At 40.7% G+C, this 22,598-nt stretch overlaps 1 protein-coding gene across 1 annotated transcript in view; it reads right to left on the bottom strand.

Annotated features, from left to right (window-relative positions):
- itga9 (integrin, alpha 9) overlaps positions 1–21,634 on the bottom strand; it is a 54,556-nt gene extending 32,922 nt beyond the window's left edge. Inside the window, exons 1-15 of the mRNA XM_037782840.1 lie at positions 21,215–21,634; positions 20,393–20,520; positions 18,856–18,962; positions 16,597–16,720; positions 15,416–15,483; positions 12,239–12,368; positions 12,063–12,148; positions 11,912–11,974; positions 11,287–11,424; positions 10,727–10,832; positions 8,111–8,205; positions 6,920–7,010; positions 6,567–6,612; positions 6,304–6,458; positions 4,127–4,287 (exon numbers count right to left, since the gene is read on the bottom strand). Coding sequence (XP_037638768.1) covers positions 4,127–4,287; positions 6,304–6,458; positions 6,567–6,612; positions 6,920–7,010; positions 8,111–8,205; positions 10,727–10,832; positions 11,287–11,424; positions 11,912–11,974; positions 12,063–12,148; positions 12,239–12,368; positions 15,416–15,483; positions 16,597–16,720; positions 18,856–18,962; positions 20,393–20,520; positions 21,215–21,405 — 1,689 coding nt within the window. The 5' untranslated portion in view covers positions 21,406–21,634. The remainder of the gene's footprint in view (positions 1–4,126; positions 4,288–6,303; positions 6,459–6,566; positions 6,613–6,919; positions 7,011–8,110; positions 8,206–10,726; positions 10,833–11,286; positions 11,425–11,911; positions 11,975–12,062; positions 12,149–12,238; positions 12,369–15,415; positions 15,484–16,596; positions 16,721–18,855; positions 18,963–20,392; positions 20,521–21,214) is intronic.
- Between the last annotated feature and the right edge of the window lie 964 nt (positions 21,635–22,598).

The raw sequence follows: 22,598 nt of genomic DNA, 5'->3' as shown, positions 1-22,598 counted from the left end.
CAATAACGCTTCAATTTAAATGTAAGTATAAGATTTCACTTTGCTATAGACTTAATCATTTTTTTTTAAATTAGTTCAGACTTTATGATTCTCACAAATCATCGTTTGGTCACATAAGTTTGGTATGGGTTACCATGGTTACACATCTCCAACCGGCAAGGAGGCTCTGAGAAATTGATGTGGTAATTACAGTTCAGTGCGTCCGAAAAGATACATACTACTGTTTATTCACACAAAAGTATGTTGAATGATAGAACACATATTGAGTATTGCAAAGTATGCAATTTCGGATGAAGCTTTTGTGTTTAGTGCACTTTAACTGTACAGCACTATGGTCAAGTTTTGTTGTTTTTAAATGTGCTTTATAAATAAATTTGGATTGGATTTGGAGGTAAAAAAAAGTTACCTGTTTCAAAAATATTTGCACTGGTCCCGTTTTCGGTCCTTGATGCCACTATAAAAAAGTTTAATTACTGAGGCGTCGAGCTGCATGAATAATAAATAAAACCTTCAAGCTATTTCACTACAACTTGAGACACTACCATACCACAGAAGGATAACATGCCAATTGTTTAACATTAATTAATGCAACACATCAAACTGAAGAATTCCTGCTTAAAGTCGGGGGTTCCCGTTAAATGACTCATTGCCATCTCACGCACACAGCACCTCTGGTCATCTGGACCCTAATCATTCATCAGTCATCACTGCGAGGAACTGTTTTCCCTTTCCTAAATGTGAGGTACAACTCAAGTGAAAGCCACGCATGGAGTTTATTTAGCTAAAAATAACCAAACAAAGACCATCTGGAGGGCTGGTATGCTGTTCGTCGCTGCCAATGAAAATATGCTTAAAATGATCAACATGAAAGACTTGCATAATTTCAGGAGGAAAAAAAAAGTTAGAGACTGAACTATTAGCTTCTGTACTCTGTGCTCTTTGAATAACTCCAGTTATGCCGTTGTGTTCTCAACACTACATGATTTACTGAGTGGCCGATCCAGCTTTTTACTTGATTTCAGATGGTGAAAATTGAGCATGTCTGTTCCAGTCCTGTTGCTGCATGTACAGTACATTATGTAGAACAAATACAACTTATCAAGTTTAGCTGTTAACTGTTTATATCATTTATAAAGGGGAACAAATGAGGTCGACAGATGGTCAAAACGTGAGAGCGGCTCAGAATAGCACATGGCCTGCTTCCACCGGCCCGCATGCATCAGGGGTTAAAGCAATCAGCCTTGACGTGAGGGTTTTCCATCAGCAGGGCCAGCATGCAACTCCAGTTGACACAACATCAGCCCAGCGCCCTGCTGTGACGCCAGCTTCACTGCTGTGTTTTCACTGTATGTTTTAGCTGAGAGAAGGGTGGGGCGGGGGTGCACAATCCCCCCCCCTACACACACCCACCCTTGAGGATGCAGTCGGGCAACCAGCTGGTTTCCATTAGCATACCTCTTCTGGGCAATGGGAGGACTGGCTCATGTGGGCAGACACATGAGGAAGATAAATGATGCGATTGGTCAAGCAGACTAGACCCATCTCAGAGCGGAGCCAGATCACCTCTGATTATTGTGATTCCTTAGCTCTTCTCTACAGTACAAACACATACTGTGCGATGATGGAGACTCACGGCAGACATGCAAGGTCGTAATCTTTGTCCCCTTTACTTTTCAGACATATCTAAGGTCATTCAGCCTGTAAACAGTTTGGTAAAGTTGTAATTTGGGCACCACGCCTTTACCGTCCTGTGTGGCTTTTTCAGCTTTTGGCAACTCTGGGAATCTCACCTCTTCGTTTATGTGCTGAGCAGGTGGCATTTGTGGCCACATATAGAGAAAAAATAATAATCCACACAGCTAGAGTGGCAACCGTGCTGCACTTCACACCTCAGTCAAGCCAATCCAAATACTCCTACAGACAAAAGACGTAATGTTATCTGCGTCATCTGTAAACTGAAATATTTCTGTTAAAGGGTCATTTTGGTCCAGTATTGAGAGAGAGCGCAGTAGACGGCAGCTGCTCACAAGCTGCAATATGGTGCTATTGGGGCAAGCTGGCACCGTCATTTACGTCCACTAAAAGTGCTTGTTTTTGCCATGACAGTGTCTAATTGTTATTATAAGTGTCTGACATTATGGAAAGAGTCTCGCTCAAGGAGAAGTCTCGTTCTGAAATCTGTTGCCGGAAGACAACGGTGGAATAGTGGAATACGTCCATGGTGGAAACACAAGTGCCAGCCGGTCAGAGTTTGTTGTGTTGGAGTACAGAAAGCATAGCTAAGTGTAATCTAAAGATTTTCAATGTCAGGGCTGAATGTTTAGATGATTTCGACAATGTGAATGAGGTCTTTGAATTCGATGGCCGCACGTATGTATTTGAGCCAGAGTATGCTGTTATTCAGATTTCACAACGAGATTACTCCTTATCCTTCCCCAAACAAACTGGATCAAGCGAAAGGTAAAAAAATTTTTATGTTTCTCTGTAGGGTCCCTTCCATAAAGTTGTCAGACACTTATTTCAGAAATTGTCGTCTCCATTAGTCACTTAGACACACAAACATGGGAAACCAGGTTGAAAAATACTGAAGTTACCCATTTTCGGTAACACACTTCACAATTCACTTTTTTTTATTGAGAATTCAATGAGAAGGACGATACCATTGTCATATCCTTAAATATGCTGGAGCCAGAAGACGGTAAACCTAACTTAGCATAAAGACTGGAAACAGAGGGAACAATTAGCCTGGCTTTGTTCAAAGGTACAAAAGAGCCCACCAATCAGCACTTTAAAGGCCACTAATTAACACATTATATCTTGTTCACTTCAACCGTACAAAAACTGAAACATAAAAATGACAAGTTGTAGACTTCAGGAAGTTACCGCGCCCGGCCTAGAAAAAGTTCAGCACATAAACCCTCGTAAATCCACAACAATGTTTCCCAAAATTTCCCTAAAAAATGATCTATTCCTTTAATAACATCAAAATGTTATTTCATCCAGCAACATTAGTGCCTTAAGCTGCAAAATACGACTCGCCCCTTAACTAACATCTGGCCTGATGGATGGCACTTAAAGTATAAGTGTGTTTATCTCACAGCTAGAGAGATGCCACAGATATGTGGCAGCTACGAGCTACGACTGAGTGATAATTCACTCGCCCACCCACAAACCCTAAAGATGTTTTGGTTCAAGTGTTGAAATGTTTTTGGGCAGAAACACTACTTTACATGACATACCCTACCGTTAATGTTCTGTAACATTTTAAATGTTAGATTCTTCTATCCAGGTTTACTGAGGAACCTGGATAAACACGTGCCAGACGTCACTGAATAAACCTTGATAACTGTGATGTGCATGTTGTGATGACTAAAGGGAGCTTATTGCTGCAACTGCTCTGTGTTATATACACTCATGACAGTGTGTATGGTTGAAGGAAGAGAGGCAGGCGTGGTAATGGCAGCCCCCCTCAGTCAGCGGCTCAGCCTCCCATGGTGAAAGCGCCTGGAGAGCACAGTTAAGAATGCCAGTGAAATTTAGCAGCCTGCAGCGGGCCTCCACATTAGAGGAGGTGAAACATGGATGGTGCCCTCAGGACGAGGACCCTCTCTGAGGCTACACGGCTTAATCACAGAGGAACACAATAGAGGGACTATGCGATGACAAAGGAGACTCTGTTTCCTGTTTCTGTCAGTTTCTGCAGACGCACACTTGAGCAGCATGGTTTCATGAGCCATCAAGCGCCTGTCTGTTACCTTTAACCTAACCCAGCAGGGTGACACAGCAGATGCCTGCTGATCCGTAGCCTTCAGCTGCAGCGGCCACTGCTCTTACACCACTGTGAGATATATGATGGCCCTTATCTTGACATTTTAATTTTCCTCTTGTTTTGATCTGTCTAAACATTTTAACTGGAAACATACGAACTTTGATGCGCCGACCAAAAGCCACATAAACAGATAAGAAAGAATAAGCAAATAGCTCATATCGCACACATCAACAGAGTGAGAGAGCTCAAGGTTATGTGAAAGCAGCGGAGAGATCAGCTGAGGACATGAGCAGCACATGGACAACCCTGCACAAACACTGCCAGCACTAATAAAATACCAAATAAATCCAACCTTACCTTAACGTAGGCAGTGTAGCGCTGGCACTCCTCCCTGTTGATGTCCAAGCTGAGCTGCTGGCTCATCTGGCTGATCTGAGATCCACTTTGAGTGAAGTAGACCCGGGAAGCCTGGCTCTTCTGACGCTTATCCACATCAGCGGTCAAGTTATAGAGCAACTCTGAGAAGAGACAGAAACACTGTTACACATAACATCGACTGACAGCAATGGTTCTTTGAAAGATAATCTAGAGAAACGCTTCAAATATGCAGGGTTTGGTTTTCTGGTAACTGACACCAAAACATTGGTAAAAATAATTTATCACTTATCGCAGTAAAATGAATGCGAGTTAGAGGGAAGATGGGAACATGTTTGACATTTCTTGGTCAAATCATCTGATATTACTTTAAGTTAACAAGAGCCCTTTGTTCCATGGTGTGTATTGAAAACAGCGCTAATTTCACTAGATTTAATGTCATTGCCTATAGGTTTGCTACTATGATCAACATTGGCTTTGAACAATAAGGAATTTCAGTTTCATCTAGACAAGACTAGACAGAAAATTAAGATGAAATTATCACTAGGGCTGCAATGAACGATTATTTTCATTGTCGTTTAATCTGTATTAATCGATTAGTTGCTTGGTCTATAAAAAATGTCGATGTTTCCCAACTGTTTGTCCACAACTCAAAGATATTCAGTTTACTGTCATAGAGGAATAAAGAAACCAGAATATATTTTCATTTAAGGAGCTGGAATCAGAGAATTTTGAATTTTTCTTAAAAAATTACTCAAACAGATTAATTAAGTATCGAAATAGTTAGCAATAAGTCTAATAGTTGACAACTAATCGATTCATTGTTGCAGCTCTATTTTTCACACGTCTGTCATCCACAAGCTTGCAAAGATATTAGCCAATTCACTAATGGAAGCTCAAGCTTAAGTTATACATAAAAACAACCTTTTTGGGCATATATTCTACAATTAACAAGGATTAACAAAAAAAAAGGAAGTAATTTTCCAGCTGGTGGGGATGAACTAGCATTACTGTGAAAGAAAACATTTTAATAACAACATTCCTGCTGGGTCCACGCCTGGCTTTAGTGACTTTGAGACATAAAACAACTTCACATCTATTTTGAATTGAGAAATCATAAAGCATGACGCTCATGATTTACCATTACCGACATTTCCGAGAAAACCATATATGGGCCTCTGGCCATTTAAAACCCATTCCTCTGAATGAATCAGCCTCAGTCTGTAGTAATTGCTTCAAGAGGGTGTCACACTGGTAAAACAGTGGGAAGGGTGGCAAACACACCCTTGTTTCCTCCGTCCAGCAGAGGGGACGCCATGAGCTCACTCCAGAGGAGGCAAAGGAAGGTTTCATTAAGAGAGTCACCAAACACATAGTGCTACACTTTCCATGGCGTCCGCCAGACGTCTAAACAGAGAGGCTTTATTGTTGCGAGCCAGGACGTAGTCATTATGTAACGACAGAGCTCCTGCTCCCCTGGGGGTGTTTGAATGACCACACCCAAACACTGGAACAGGACTGCACCTCAGCACTCCACAGACACCGCACCCAAGAGCCAGTTAGCAAAGGCTGAAGGGTAAACCGTCGGCAAAAAGGCACAGACAGGCCAAAGGCTAACCACACCGACTGTTTCCGAGCGTGGGGAGAATTGCTCAGCATGATCATTGTTTACAAATTTTCCCAATTTAAATAACCACCGAAAGTTCAAGGAGTATGACTTTCACTTCCTCAAAACACAAAAAGACCAAAATAGACTCTATATGAACAACAACAGTGACACAACTACTGAGACTACTGAGGCTTTTGAGATTCATTTTCACAGCGACGGCAAGACTCAAGAAAGTCAATGTACCTGGACGCTCTTCGCCGAGAAATACGGTACGTAGCTCACCGTAAAAGCACAGCTTGTTGTTTTTACATTTATGGTTGTACGGATTAAACAAATGAGATACAACATATGTATTACTAAGTTTTAGAGGGGATGGTAGGTGTTTATAATCTATTCTCTACTTATAAAGCTTACTCTTTGGTATAATGGAAAGATGTTTTTGTTTCAGTGGGGTCAATGCAAGTAATATCGGTCACAGGTATTTTAGTGTCCCCTTCAATATGGACTGACAACTTTTGTGAGGTTTCTCTTGTCCAGGATTTGTCCTCACCTATTTGTCCTGGCAGCTGTCGTCCCCGGAAGCGCATGCAGACGGTGACGTTGAAGCAGTTCAGGTTCTGGTGTCCCTCGTGGCACTGTGGCACAGAGATGTTGATGGAGACGGGCAGGAAGATGGAGACGTCCACCGTAATGACAGGCCGGGTTCTACAACCACATCAACCGACACAGTGTGGGAAAGACTGGACATTAAAAACGACTCAAAAGTAGAAAGGAAAACTCCAGTTTCACAGTAGAACGATCCAGTTAACTCACCTCAGCAGCACCACACTATCTGACATGAACGCTCCAATAGTGATATCTGCAACAAAAACATCAACATGATTGATTTGGAAAGTCACAAAGACTATATGATATTCAATGAAGCATCTGCTGATAGCAGTCTTTGCACCTGCAGATCCAAAACAATGCACAGAGGTCTTTAAATGTCACGCTGGCTAAGTATGAATGTCAGCTGTGGAATGCAGTAAACAAGATGCCTCAATCACGAGGCGTTGCACTGCTATTCCAAAAGAATGAGAGTCAAACACCATGAGGGGCGAGAAAAAAACAATATGTCATAACATCATCCTTCCCTGATGTTTTTCCATCGTCCTGATGTGGCTTACCTGCGTATCCATTGCCATCCATGTCCACATTACCGGAGATTGACTGGCCAAACATCTGCAGACCAGGGTTTATACTACGCCCAGACAGTTTCTGTAACAGATGAAAACAGCCTTCAAATAACATATCTGAGCCAACAATGGAAAAGGGCACATTGCATGATTTGTTTTTGCTCCACATTTGTTTTTACATAGATGAATGATCTTTGATTTTATAGATTTATAGTAAATAACACATTTGTTAGCTTCACATTAAGACTGGAAACACAGGTAAAAACAGCTAGCCTGGTTCTCTCTCTACAAAAATGCACCTACCAACACCTCTAACGCCAAGAAACAGTTACAGTAACTTACCATTCACTTTGACATTTAAGTTTTCTGTACGGATTAAATAAACAAGATAAATTGTGTTAATTAGTGAGCTTTGGAGATGCTGGTAGCTGTTGCCCTCAGCTTTTAAACTAAAGTAAGCAAAGCTAGTCACATCCCGGTGAAAGCTTTGTTGCTATAGCAACAGTCTAATTGACCTTCAGTTAGCTAATTATTTCAACTGTTTATCCATTACTTTTAGCTAATATTTAACTAACTATTTCAACTGTTTATCCATTACTCTTTTTGGATCCTGGTAACGTTACCATATCCTTGAATTGTTTCGACAACCGTTGGATTTATGTTGTTTACCTCTTCTGTTATTTTATCCCATACTTGGAGTGGTGTCACTGTTGCATCTACCATTTTTTTCTATTCTGTGAAGTGTCTTAATTCACCCATAATGCATTGCGTGACAGGCTATCTAAGTCAGTCTTACATTAGTCACTCAAATGGAAGCTTTATGCAACAGGTACAATTTAAGTGTCTGTAGCAAGTCTTATTTAAAGTTATATTTAAGACAAAGATGGTTCTAGCGCTATACTTCAGTAGTGATGATGTGGCGGTTAAAAAGGTGATTTCTAATATTGAAATACTTTGTAGTCACTAATAAAAAACAAGAAGCCCATGAAAAACTGCTTGCTCCTCATTCAGAGCTATGTGGGTTTTCCGTGTGTTCCCGAGGCTACATCACCACCTGCGACTTTACCGCACATTACTCAGCTGTTTCAACAGCGTGATACACAAGGTGAACACATGGGTTTCATCAAAAAGTATCATGTGTTGGTGAAACTATAGAGAAACTACTACAACTAGACTTCTTACCATGGAGTACTTGCTGATGATTCCTGTGGCATCCCCATGGTAGATATAAACGGCTCCTCCATAGTCATCCTCTTTAGGAGCTCCTATGGCTACGTCTGAAGAGACAAATAGAGGACAAAAAGTGTTTCTGTGAAAGGTCGGCATAGAAATGAATGCGCACGTAAATAAATAAAACTGTGTGTTTGTGAATGTGTACAAAAGCTTTCATTAACCATGGGAAACAAGCTGTTACAGTAAGAGTCTTAATAGACAATTAAGTGTTGTTAGTGGCCATAAAAACTTGTGCGACCTCTGAGAGAGTGGAAACAAGACTGAAACAATGTCTCCTTATCCCATTTCCACAGAAAGTCCATATATAAACTTTCTTTTTATAAACCAAAACACTTCCAGGTCATGTGGTGCAGCATACCAAAGCAGAAATGGTAAAAGGGTGGCACTTATTTTAGTAAATATCACACAACAATCAACTCACTGTGTAGAGGTAGACTTAAACCAATAATTTGTTCTCAGTGGAACCAAATGTGTATTCGGATTTTCTACAGTAGTTCTTTCGAATTAAATAGTAGCAGTTTGGTTGTAAATAATAGATCAGTCAGCGAGCGAGTCTGGCTCTCTCGTCACTCCGTGAGCGACGAGTTTTCAAAATGAGTTATGCTTCCCAGCTGCCATCTTTCAACACACACACACACAGACACACACATGCACACTGTGTGCCAGGCAGCACGCCTCGAGGCGTATCTCACACGGAGATGAAACCGGGCAGCAGCTTCCAGCCTCGAGTGTGAGACGGACGCCAAGTTGAGCCCTCAGAGCCAAGCCGATGCTAGTGCCAGGAAAACAGACAGCGTAAATGTACGTCTGTCTGTCTGTGTGTGGATGATTTGGTTTGTGTCTGGATGACTCAGTGCACAAGAGGGTGAGAGAGGGCAATATTTTCTAAAGATCTCCCTTGCTGCAGGGCAATCAAAACAAAATGTCTATAAAAATTACGGGTTTTGTTGCACCTACTGAGAATCTCAACCAGCCAACGTTTGCTTGTGGGGAATATAAACTGTGTGACTTTATTACTCACCAGATGACAGAGGAAATAGCTTTGTTGCATGACTACAGCAAAATGCCACACTAATAGCACTGAATACTATGAAAAGTGGTTGCCATTACACCTAGACTAAAGATTAATTGACCACTCGAGGACCATTACAAGACTCATACATATAAAAACACGACCCCAATCTGAGTTATGACCTTTCACCAGTGGCTCCAGTGTTGCAAACGCTTTACATGCCCTGAGATAGTTTAGTTGTTAAAAGACAACACCAGTAGTTTTAAATGTAAAGACCTCCTTTTTAGTGCATTTAAGGACTCTCTGGCATCTGAGAAACACAAGGAAATGAATACTTTGTGTTGGCTTGCGTTGCAGAAACTGATTCATGAGGAGCATTTTGAAAAGACTCTCTGCTCTTAATGTATCACTACTTCAACAACAACTATACAACATATGGTCACGGTGTCAAGAAGGTTTTAAGTTGCAGCAACTTTTACGTCATAGTGAAATAAATTAGAAACAGCGGCTGCCTACAAATTAGGAGGTTGTGGCATGGTTGTAAAAATGGTCAACACAACTGTACCACACACATGATTTGTGTTTAATGGACTGAAACATGTTAAACCTCCAGTGTGGTCCTATATGGCAGTGGTTCTCAACTTTTTCGGCTTTTGACCCCTTAAAGGAAAGCAGCACCGACTTGTGACCTCACATAGGTTTCAGATGCCGATCAGTTGTGAGCAGTTAAAACGTCTCAGGTTGTGTTATTAAATTACTGTTTACAGCTCAAAGAGGTAAAACTATCCAACATTTCACAGAAAAACAAAGATATGAGAAAAGTGAAAAAAACATCTGTAGCAGATATTTGCCTTTTCGTCTTTCTTATCCCATTAATCATCTCACGACCCCTCAGATTTATGTTGTGACCCACTGAAGGACTCAAGACCCACAGGTTGGGTACCACTATTTTTAGTATCTCTATTTCTTCTCACTGGCAAAATACAGAGGAGTGTACTGTCTCTTTTAAAACATATGAAATACTTAAAATGTATAAAATAAATAAATAATAATGTATTTATAATAATAAAAATATAACAATATACATAGGGCTGCCCCCTCTTATTCGTATAAACAGTCGTTTTGGTCTTACTCTACTAAAATGTCTTTAGTCGATTTCATGTTTTTCTCATACTGAATGACTCTCTGGTAAACACAAGTTTTAAAGTGGTGCTTTTGTGTGATTCTTTGTCAAGAAACTGTTGATTAAATCAGATAATCAATTATGAGTCGACAATCGTTATTGGATTAAGAATTTCTTTAGTTGAGGACAGCCCTAAATATATAATATAATATGACTATAACATAAAATATATAAGCCAACATGTACGAGAAGTCCTAAATATGCTCAGAATAACAGAATAATAATAATTAGAACATCTACAGTGATAACTGAGCAAACTTCATCTGCTGATGAAGACCATGCAATACTATCGAAAGCTCCAGAACAAGCAAGTAAAGATGCATTTATGAAGTGAAGCAGGCAGTTTGTAATATGTTATTACTGTACTGACCTTGATATCCATCGTCATCTATGTCTCCGATTGCGGCAATGCATTCTCCAAAGTGTGCATTGAAAGCATTGTCACCACTCAAAATACTGTATTCCTCCATCACCCCCTGAAAACAGAAGCACAACAGTTTATATATAGTGAGCTGGCAGGAGAAAAAAGAAAAGTGCTACAGGATCCTGATGCAGTGAAATTATTGCAGCTCTCAGATAAAATTCTTTGGCCACGACTGCAGTTAGATGGCTTTTATCCAGGCAATTTAACAACCAAACAGACACTCAACTTCCTCGCAATCACTCATAAATACAAAATGTACAAACGGAAGCTCTATTCTTGGTCGGTTAAATAATTTCACATCCGAGTTTCCCACTGCTCCACTGTTTAATTCTGGTTTCGTGATAACAAACATGGACAGAAAGAAATCAAACATGAGCAAAGCTAAAAATCAGCACGGCAGACAATAATAGCAGTATAGAAAACGTTCAAAGAGAGACATACACTAGTAAAATAAATCAGCAAGTTGTGGTCTCTCATGTTCCCACTGACCCCCGGATCCCACTCACATTGCCCTTGCTGATGTACACAGACACCTGGCCCTCATCCCGGAGCTGGCTGTGCATGGGTGCCCCCACCAGCAGGTCCGACAGGCCGTCCTGGTTCAGATCAACTGCACACAATGAGGAGCCAAAGTAAGAGCCCATCTGGAACCAAGCCGAGCCACAGAGCAATGGGTCAGATCACAGACACTGCTTCTTCACTTCATACCATTGACACACGATTCACGCTCTGACTGGATTTACTTCCCCTTTTATATCTACACCAACATTAAAGGAATATTTACACAACGTACGTCTTAAAGCCACCCTGACTTCCCTTTATTTACTCTGAATGGAAAGCATTAGCTACCTCCCTGGCTTTTTCTTTCTGGCAATGTGTTCCTTCTTTAAATCGCTGTAGCTGTCTAAACACTTAAGGCAGAAATAAACAATGCAGTTCTGACAACAACACAATCAGCGTAGCGTGTCTGCAGCGCATCGCAAGAATCAACTACATGATCCCTGAGGCAGATTAGGTTGAATAAAATATAGTAAAACAATAGCCTCAATGCAAAATATGTGCTGTGTAATGATTGAAAACAGAACTGACAGAGACCTCTGGAGGAATATAAGACCACATCCGAGCTCATACCATTTTCCCTGAGGCTTGAAAACTCTTCACCAAAGACACACCATCGATTTTGAAAATGTAAACCTGCGCGGGGAGAAAAACAAATCAGTGAAGCAGGCAACATGAGAGGACTTCAATTCAACAACTGGAAATAAGAAGAAGAAGTCCCTACTTTTCCACTGCCGCTGTGCTGAGGCGCCCCTGCAGCTATGTCTATTACATTAGGAGCAGAGAAGTGTCCAGCAGTCACAGCATAGCCTGGAGACACAGACGAGAATCAGTTACGGCACATTTTTTTCTTATATATTTTAACCTTCAACACAATCATACTCATTAACAGGCTCTCACCAAGGTAGCTGTATCTGTGGGAGTCGACGTCTTCTTTGTTCGGGCTGTAGAAAGAGTCAGAGGTCAGGTTGTACACCTTGATCGTCCCAGTCCAGTAGTATGACCCCGGTGCCCCCATCACCACCAGCTCCTGGAAATGAAAACCACATTCATTCAGATGACTGTGATACACCTTCTCGTACTTGCCAACCCTCCCGATTTTCCCAGGTGGCTCCCGTTTTTAATTGTGACCCTCCCGGGGTCACATTCTTCCGTATTTCTCCCGTTTTATGGCAAATTTTCACACCATTTTTTACTTTTCGTTATCACAACCTGTTTCTGACGCTGTACAGCGTGTACAAGCCCTACAGTTTCCATCCGGACGACAATACAGCTGCACCAAATGTCGTTTCCCTGGTGGAACGCGGTTTGAGCTGTGCTCGTCACACATCACAGCGTGCAGCGTCCAAAGTTGTGCTTTGCTCGACGCAGCGAAAAGCCGCCGTGGTGCTGAATGAATGAAAACTGATGACAAGTAGTAGATTTTTTTTTTAAATCATAAAAATTACACGGCTCCCATTCTAATCAACCAGATGTTTAGATATAAATAATAATAATAATAATAATTAAAAATTAAAAATAAAAAATAATAAAAACTACAAAGATTTACACAAATTCACACCAGAGGGGCGAATTATTCAGTTTTCTTCCTTGAGAATTAAAAGTAAATTAAAAGTAGGCCTATTTAACATAAAACTGCTGTTGCAGTGTAATTATCATTTTCATTCTTTAAAAGTCACCAGAATGCAGGAAACTCGGAAACTCAAATGTGACACAAAGTTGGCAAGTATGCACGTTGTATCTGCACACTGCTAAATAGCCTGCTGAAGAAAAGGAGAAAAAAAAGAAAAAACGCTGCTGGGTGAACGTCTGGTTAACCAACGGCCACAGACTGGTTTGTGCTATCTGCTCTCAAACCACACAGCCAGACGGCATGCCAACTGAAGCTGCCTCCTTTGATGTGATGAGGAATTCAGAGGTCGAGCTAAATTGACAGCTGTAAAATGAGTTGTTCACGGCTTTTTGTTGAGATGCTCCACGGCTATTAAAGGGACCAGAGCACCACAATTAAGATGCTCTGTTTCGACTGCATTAAGATAATTGTACCATCGCTCAGAGTCCTGATTTTCACAACTGATTTCAGTCAAATCTGACACTAGGTCATCTGAATGAGACCTCAAACAAACTGAACAACACAGTGAGGACCTCAGTCAGCAGTATACAGTATATCCCCTGTGCTGTGGTGTCAAACATCTGGGCAACATGGTTCAGCCAAGGATAAGGTTTAACAGTTGGACATCTTTTCATTAAATTCCTCACATTCTTTCACGGGAGGTCGTTCAAATGCTTTAACAGATCAACACTGAGTAAAGTGCGTTTGATGATTGTTCTTTTTGGTTTTAAAACAGTATGTTTACTGTGGAATCCAATGTTATCTGAATATTTTCTTTTCTTCCTGAAGCCTTCTCTCTAGACGAGTGTTATCTACAGCTCTCACATGATGTTTACGTAATAAAATCATGAAACTAATCCCTAAAACATGATGTCATACACTGCTGTAAGTGTTCAGAACAGCCGTGAATGACATTTTCAAAGGCTCTTGAAGCACACACTTCTTGTAGTGAAATGTTCAGCAAGTTAGCAGGCAGGTCATGTGAAATGATCCCATTTTAGTATCTGTGAAAGGAAAGCCATGTGTTTGCTATGCGTGCTGTACGAGTCTATCACGCACGTGTCTTTGCAAATGTAAGTAAATGTAGATTTTAAGGCTGCTACTAATGATTATCTCTTTATCAATTAATCATTTGGTCTATTAAATGTCAGAAAATAGTGAAAAAAGTCCATCGCAGTATCCCACAGCTCTCTTCAAATGTCTTGTTTTGTCTGACCAACAGTCCAAAACACAAAGATATTCACTTTACAATGATATAAAACAGAGAAAAGCACCAAAACCATAGAATGATTTGAGCTTCTGCTTAAAAAATGACTTGAATGATTGATATATGTTTAAAAGCGCTGACCATAACTTTATAATTTTCTGTTGATTGACTAATCGATCAGTTGTTTGCAGCTTGAGATTAGCACCAGGCTAACTAAAAAGCTGAAATAAGATAGAATAAAGAAAAACTGCATGAATTACATGAACTTTTCATCAGACTCTTTCTCACCACTGAGACTGTTTTCACCCTGAGGCCACAGCTGTGCTCCGAGGACACATTTTTGAGTAACTTACTGTAGTTTACTGTATGTCCCAAATTGAGCGTAACTGTAACTCGAGACTTGAAAAGGACCTTTGCAGAACATGCCGCTCACGGGCAACATCAGGAAAGACTTAAACTGCTAATGTATGAAAGCAAAATGTCTAAACTGGTCAAATTTCAATGTATTCCTCATATGCACATATTTTCCTGTCAAACTCTATTTTTGCTCAAATGCATTTATATGTGATTAAATCTATTTTCCTCTCACCACTGCTGCTCACTGCGCCAGCTTCACCTTCCTAGACTGCTTACAGACCGAAATATAAGATACAAAAAGGTATTGTGCAACCAAGGAGGATGTCATATGTTAACAGAAAAAACAGTAGTGCATCTATGCTATAGAGAGAAAAGGAAACTTGTATTTTCTTAAACGTTTTATCTTGTGGAACCACACCAGGTCAAGTGAGGCTGCTGTGTCTTCCTATGGAAACATAAGCTAACAGTTATCAGCAGTTAGTCAGCAGAGCGCTGGCTGCTTTCATTCAAATACTCATGTATATCTAACTGCAAAGGATTTTCCACATCATTTGACATCTTAAACAAGTTGGGGGGAAAATTACCACACAGCCTCATATATAACATCTCTGCTAACTATCTACCAGAGTCAAAGTCAACACAGAGTGAGGAAGAAAAAGTTCTTTGAAACGTTAAGTGAGTTGCCTGATAAGAAAAAACAGACAGTAAGGAAGATAACTAATAGTTTCTACTGGTATATAATGTGAAAATGCATTTGAAGACGTGATCAGTTTACCAACAGTGAATTGATTGATGAAGATCCAACAGATTTTGGATGACAACAAACAGCTATCTCTCTGTTTAGACTAACAGAAAGAGAGTATTACAAGGATTAAGAAGATGAACAAGCACTGTTACTGACCTCCGTAAAAACTCCCGCTATCCCGGCTTGGCACGAGCCGTGCTCTTCCCCATATTTCTGCTTATAGTCTGTAAGAAAAAACAAACCACAAATTATTTCACTGTGTGCCTGAGCCAGCGTTTGCTGGAGATTTTCCTGCATTCCATATGGAGCTAGTCAAAGTCCCAGTCCCATCCACGAGGAGTCTGGGGCCAGAAAGCAGACTGCAACACTGCATTCAACAAGAAGACCTCTCTTACTTAGAGTGGGGACACAGCGCTCTCAGGTTACAAAAATATTGAGCTTGGATCTGCACAAAATGCACTGTCAATACGGTCCCATGCAAAGTCTGTCTGGCTTCTCCACAACTGTTGGCAACAAGAGTTATACGGAAGGAAGTGAAGTCCTGACCTGGGAGCACAATTAAGGTGTAAAACAGGCTTTGATGAATGGCTCTGAGTCACATATCAAAACATATGAAGCACACATTTGCATGAGTCAGCTTTAAATGTTATACAGCACATTATTTTGTTAAATGGACCTTGATTTTTAGTGTTGCAGACGGTGCGCAAAGAAAAATAACCTGCGGCACAAATGGATTTGATTTACTACAATCATAACAAAATCTGATTTCTTGCGAACCTTGCAAGCAAATAGTTCCTTAAAAGCACCTGATTTCTGGAAAATCAAGCCAAAATCTGTTCTTCGAAATAGTTGGCATAATTATATCTTTGTGAAAATATTTTTCTTTTGCAAAAAGGGTGCAGGGGGAATACAAACTCTCCATCACTCCATTGGCTAAAATGCTCATATATTCTGTTAAAAAACCCTTCAATAGTAGGGGCTGGCTCTCCTCAAAGCACTCGTGTTGGACTGAGGAAGGGAGATCACACTTCAAGGCTCTGCTGCTATGAAGATCACATGTCATGATAAAATGTAACCACAGAAGAGGATAAATAGACTAATTTATTTAATTTTTTTTCTTAAGAAATAAATCTTCAGGCTTTTAAAAGTCAATGTGAGAGGAACGATTACACTAAGTGCTCACAATTCATGTCCACACTGAGGCCATAACCTGGGTCTTTGCTTGATTTTAAGGACTAACCAAATAAGATTAAGACCCCAGCAATGATCTTTTCTGTGTCTGCCCTAATGTGAAAGGTTAATATAATAATAAAATGAAGGAAAATCTGTATTAATACCTTCATAGCAAGGGATGAGCGGCTTCGCACTGCCCTGAAGAGAGGGAGGAATGATGGAGCAGTACCCATGTGGAAGGATGTGCTCTAAGTCGTAGTAGACGTTTTTCCAGCGGTGGGCACAGGCCTGTGAGAGAAAAGCAGGAACAAATTCAGACACATGTTCCTGCTGTAAACACAAACACTTCAGACTGCAAGCAGGCGCTCCTTGTTTAAGCCCTTTCCTCGCTGGGCTGGAGTCAGCGCGTCTCTGCGGCTGTCAAATAATTGTCAATGAGAGGGGGGATTAAAGCCCATCCATAACTCTGACCGTAACAGCCATGGTCTGTGGTGTGAATATCTCGGCTGCAGCGTGAGGTCTGTGTTTCCTAAGCAGCGTTTAATGTGCAGCAGGGAAAATTTTCAACATTTGTGTTTTAAAAGTTTTAATTTCAAAACAGCTCCTCCAGGCCTTACAGGGAGCCGGAGAAGCCAAAAGTTCAGACAGCGGATCAAAAGACAGAGAATAAACTCCTACTTTATTATGCTGCTGCTGAAACAGGGGGTCCATTTCTGAAACTGACAGTGAGTAATTCTTAGAAACAATATTTTGCCGCCGTGTTTTTCAAAATAAAACATTCCACAGATCGATAAGAAAACAGGAGAACATAGACTCGATTTCAAACTCTGGCACAGATCAGGCAGCATAAATGTGTAAATGTGGTAATAATTTAGCACCCCGGGGGGATGGTGGTGGGGCTCCTGTGGCTCTGGGGACAGATCTGGACGCCTCTGTGCAGACAAAGTTCACTTAATTTCCCCTCGCACTGTTTAACTCCCCCCGCGCCCCCACCCACACACACACACGCACACAGCCAATCTAAATGAATACAAGAGCTCGGCAGATTGTGGGCGCACACAGAGCGTCAGATGACTGTCTGGAAGCAAGATGCTGCGTTGAGTAACACTTGTGTTTCAAAGGACGGCTTTGACAACAGTAGTGGAGAATACCAGCATGAACTCTCCCCCTTGAGTAGAAGCAGATTCTGGAAAAAAAGATCAATCAGCTGATATAAATGCAGCAAAAAGCAGCTCTTGCAGCAGCTGACAAGTTCTGTCAAAAGAAGGTTTTTATGGTTGAGAGTCTGTGCTGCTGTTGTCATGTTCCTGTTCAGTTAAAAGGCTCGCTGGTCACAAACAAGGCCTTCACTGAAAGCACAGATGAAATCACCACTGTACACATCTGCCGAGCAGCCATTTCCCTCCTGTTGCACGGAAATGTGAGTCCATTCAGATGAGATTAAGAAAAAAAAAAAAAAAAGAAGCACAGCCACACGTTGCTCTGCAGAGTCACCACCTTTTCTTTTATCATGTCTCCGTCTAGACGGCCAAAGAGTGAAAACTTGTTGTTATACAACTCTACACTCAAGCTCCCAAGACTGACAACTCCAAGAGCTCAAACTTTGGGTCAGGGTTTGGAAATCCTGCCAATACATTCCACTGAGGTATAAAGAAATGGACTAAAGATAAACATATTGAAAGGAATGGAGATTTAAAAGGACAGTTATCTGGACGTCTGTATTGGAAAGTGATTCTATTTGACAGGTATTCAAACACACACCTGTCATGAGCGTTTTAAGAGCGACCCGGTCCACCAGTCGCCTTCAGACCGTCCTGCAAGGCTGCTGGTTCCCTTTGCAACCCACCACAGGAGGACGGGGGTTAACGTTTAATGAAAGGCCGCCCTTGGACGGGACCACCGCAGAGGGTCTGAAGCCTAAACAAACTCTGCCAGCTGCCCTATGATCTCTGTGCAAATACCCAGCCAAGCACCTCAGGGATTAGCACCACTAGTTAGTTTCTCTAAATCCTTCTCTCCTTTTTTTATAAACAACAATCTACTTTTGACAAACCCTGTTCCACTGAGTCTTCCAGCTCCGAACACGAGGTAGATGTTTCACAGTATTATGTAACCACGCAGCAGTTTCCAAATCTGTCTGACGTTAGTTGTTAGTCCAGTGTTGATTGTGCAAAAAAAATTCAGTTTTTTACTTGTGCAAGTTAAAGCTTGTGAGCATGCAACACAGAATGGGGGGAAAGGCCTTTTTTTTGCTAAAGGAGGGGTTGTAAAGTTGAGACCAGCTGTGGTTTTAACAGTGCGGTTCATGGTAAAACATTAGTAACAATGATGTCGCTCTAATCAGGTCTGTTTGTACTGAGTGTACATGGTACGCATTATACAATTTGGTGAGGCGAATGCGGGCGTTTGGTCCCTGAGCTCACCAGTATTTTGCCGTCGGCTCTGTCCTGGCGGGCCAGGCTGACCCCCATCCACTCATCATCCCTGTCCCCTTGGCACGTCTTCCCACACGACTCTCTCGGCTTGTTTCCTGAAAGACAATGAGAGCAGTTTTTGCAAGACGTTGAGTCATCATGGACGGAGGATGTCTTGGAGCAAGTTACTTGTTACTTGTCAGCCATTGTGAGCTTTTTTTTAGTTCTGGGTTTTAGGCGTTATTTCTGCTGATTGTGCGCGGGATGTTTACACAGTATAGATAAAACATTAGAAAAGGTTGTACAGCTGATACGGTCAATACTGTAAGTCACATTTACAACAAAAAAAACATCTATTATGACATGTAATATACTGAAGGTTGATATTTTTGAGGATGATAGGATCAATATTTGAGTGTTAAACAAGTCTGATAACAATATATTGGTTGATTTTCCATATTTTACATTAACACACAACATAAACACATATTTTAAAGGATAGGATGGATCCCTTTAGGGCTGCAACTAATGATTATTTTAAAAAATGAGCAATCTGTATCGATGAATTGTTTGGTCAATAAAACATCAGAAAAAAATGAAAAATGCCCATCACAATTTCCTCAAGCCCAAGGATGTGTCATAAAAATCACTATACGATGTATACTGCTTTGTAATGCTATTGACATTAGTGAATCCTGGACCAGTTTATGAAGACGAAGATGATTAAGAACATAAATCCAATAAAAAGACAACGGTGCTTCAAAAAATTCAGGGACAATTTATCTTTTTAACAATCCAACTCTTAAATAATAGATTATTTCCTCCCCCAAGTTTTATTCTCTTTCTCCCTGCAGTGGACTGATTCAGCACAATGGCATGTAGCTATGCAGCATGTATTGTGTCAGTGTGTGTTGTGTGTTCCCAGAGGCCCGTCAGAGTTCAGCTCCTCTGGTCCATGTGGCTCTCTGAGCACCAAGCAGCACACACGCTCACTGTGATAATGTATGTTTTTTCTGGTGACACATTGACTGAGCACAGGGTTAATATTAAAGCTGTGCCTGCACCCCGGCTTTCTTGACCACAAGAACAGAGCTGAGGCTGAGAGAGCTTGGGGGTGGGGGGGTTGAAGCTAAACTTTTTTGGCTCACATGCTTGGAAAATATTAGCAGAAGCATGAATTATATTTATCAAAAATATTTATGGACCTCTGCACACACAGAACCCTCTTGTCTTTTTTGCGTGTCTCCCTATAGCAGGTTGAGTACAACTACAAGAACAACTGTGGCACTGTTAAGAGCAGTATAAGGCTGCATTATTCTGATAAAACAAAACAGATGCTTGGGGGAGTTTAAAAGCAAAGAGAGGACGAGGAAAAGCTGCAGGGAAAGCTCAGCATGTGTGTGTGTGTGTGGACTGTAGAACCAGATTTCTGTGAGATCACTGTTAATTTCTTTCAAGTTGTGTGTGTGGGTGCATGTGTTGTCCTGAGGCATGTAGTGCTCTTATATTCATGCTGCAGGCAGGCAGGCAGGCAGTGGTGACTGACCTCTTCCCAGATCCATCTCTGTGCAGCGGCGGTCTGGGTTGCTGTGAACTCGACACTTGTATACAGCTCCAGGAGAGTGCACAGAGCTACTGTAGGTAGAGTTTGCCTTAGGAGCTCCTACTATTACCCTGCAGAAATTGGGATAGGGAAAAACAGAAATGTTGCTTATTGTCTTGTGGGGGTCCCAAACCCTATAGGTTAGAACCACTGTGTTACAGATATACATTGTGCAATAGCATGTACATAATATCATTTCATTGTTATATGTATGGTAGATCACTATAAATCTTCCAGTAAGTTATATACCAACAAACTGGGACAAACCTTACAGTATCTGTGCCACTGAAAAAAAATGAAAATCTATTGCCAGCAGAAAAAGTTACAGTAGAAACAGAAATGTCTTTTTCATGAGGAATATTAAGCATTATTGTTTTTCTGATTCATTGGGTGTGGATGCTAGCCTGAGGCTCCAACATTTACTTCAAAAAAATGAAAATCTATTGCCAGCAGAAAAAGTTACAGTAGAAACAGAAAATGGCTTTTTCATGAGGAATATTAAGCATTATTGTTTTTCTGATTCATTGGGTGTGGATGCTAGCCTGAGGCTCCAACATTTACTTCAAAAAATGAAAATCTATTGCCAGCAGAAAAAGTTACAGTAGAAACAGAAAATGGCTTTTCATGAGGAATATTAAGCATTGTATTCATTGGGTGTGGATGCAGCCTGAGGCTCCAACATTTCTGCTTCCAAAAGTACAAATTGCATTGCATCATTGTGAAAATAAGAGCAATTTCCAGGAACAGTAAAAGCATGGGACTCACCAGCGTGTGTTGTCATTATAATGCTCCAGCACAGAGTAGCCAAAAAAACTAGAGTTTGGTCCTTGAAACACTAGAGGATGTTCTAAGTCTATATTGTAAGAATAAGCCACTGAAATAGAGAGATAGACATAAAAAACATGTTGTACTCCCGTTTTGTGTCTCCGGAGAGGAGCCATCCCTTTGCGCATCATGCGTAATTACGCGGTTAAAGTGTCCAAAAGGAAGAAGAAAAAAAGACAATAAGGAGGGATTGTCAGCTCTTCAGTGGTCAAACTGTTTCCAAACTAACTTTCAGTTGTGTTGCAGCATGTAGGCTGTGATTGCATGAGGAAAAAGCTTGAGGAGGAAAGTGAACAGTCCGGTTAAATATCGGTGCGTCAGCTTCTCTCCATTCTTGTGTCAATCTGAGAAAGTTGTTGCTCGCAGGCTCTCCTGTCGTGGAGATAAATGCGGTCACTGGTGTCAAGTTAACAGGAGGAAAAGCAGGGATAAGACCGGAAATACAGCAAGGTTCACTCAAAATAAAAGCATCGCCTCTGGTGCAGGAGTCATTCTATAATTAGGGGTCTTTATGTCAACCAAAAAGTGAAGAAATCAGTTTTCTTTTTTGATAAATAATTTAGTTGTTACCATTATATACCCCCTAAATGTGCTAAATTCATAAACTCTAATGACTTTTTAAATATTTTAATGAAAATAAACATTTGATTCATTATTTTCTCAGCTGTGTTACAGACAAACTTTATTTTGATTACACAAATTAAAAACATTATAACATTAAAACTTTGACATAATGTTTATGGAAGCTCAAACATAGCAAACTTGAACATTTTTAATCCATAGTTCTTAACAGAAAAATAAAATAAAATGACTTGTAAGTCTTTGGGGGTTTTAATGTGAAAGGTGAAACCGGATTGAGTGTTTTCATTCTGGTGCACTGACACTGGTAACGCGGTCACGGATGGTTTTGAGGCTCAAAGCATCACATTTCATCCCTCTGGGGGCTCCATTCAACCTAATGTGAAGAGATGAGGGCTCACTGCTGCCATCTAACGTTTACCAGTCACAGTGAACCCTGTGACATCCTTATTAGTAGGTTTTAAAAGCTTTATATTCAATGAGTTTATTGATTTTTATTTATTGGCACCAAACATCTCCAAGGGATATAATCTATTTTAAACTCAGCACAATTGAACAATGCTTTCACTGTTCTCAGGAATTCATTTATAATAAGAGAGCTTTTGTTGCACAATTTTACAAAATGAAAACCCACTTAAGAGTCCTGGTTTCTTAGGAAAAATCATCTTATTATATTGTATATCCTCCTGAGACCCAGCCCATTGACATGTGTCCTCAGCAGTGGACATTTTGTCCACATACATAT

This window comes from Sebastes umbrosus, chromosome 10, assembly GCF_015220745.1.
Source record: "Sebastes umbrosus isolate fSebUmb1 chromosome 10, fSebUmb1.pri, whole genome shotgun sequence".
Classification (NCBI taxonomy): Eukaryota; Metazoa; Chordata; class Actinopteri; order Perciformes; family Sebastidae; genus Sebastes; species Sebastes umbrosus.
This window is presented reverse-complemented; position numbering and strand designations above follow the sequence as displayed.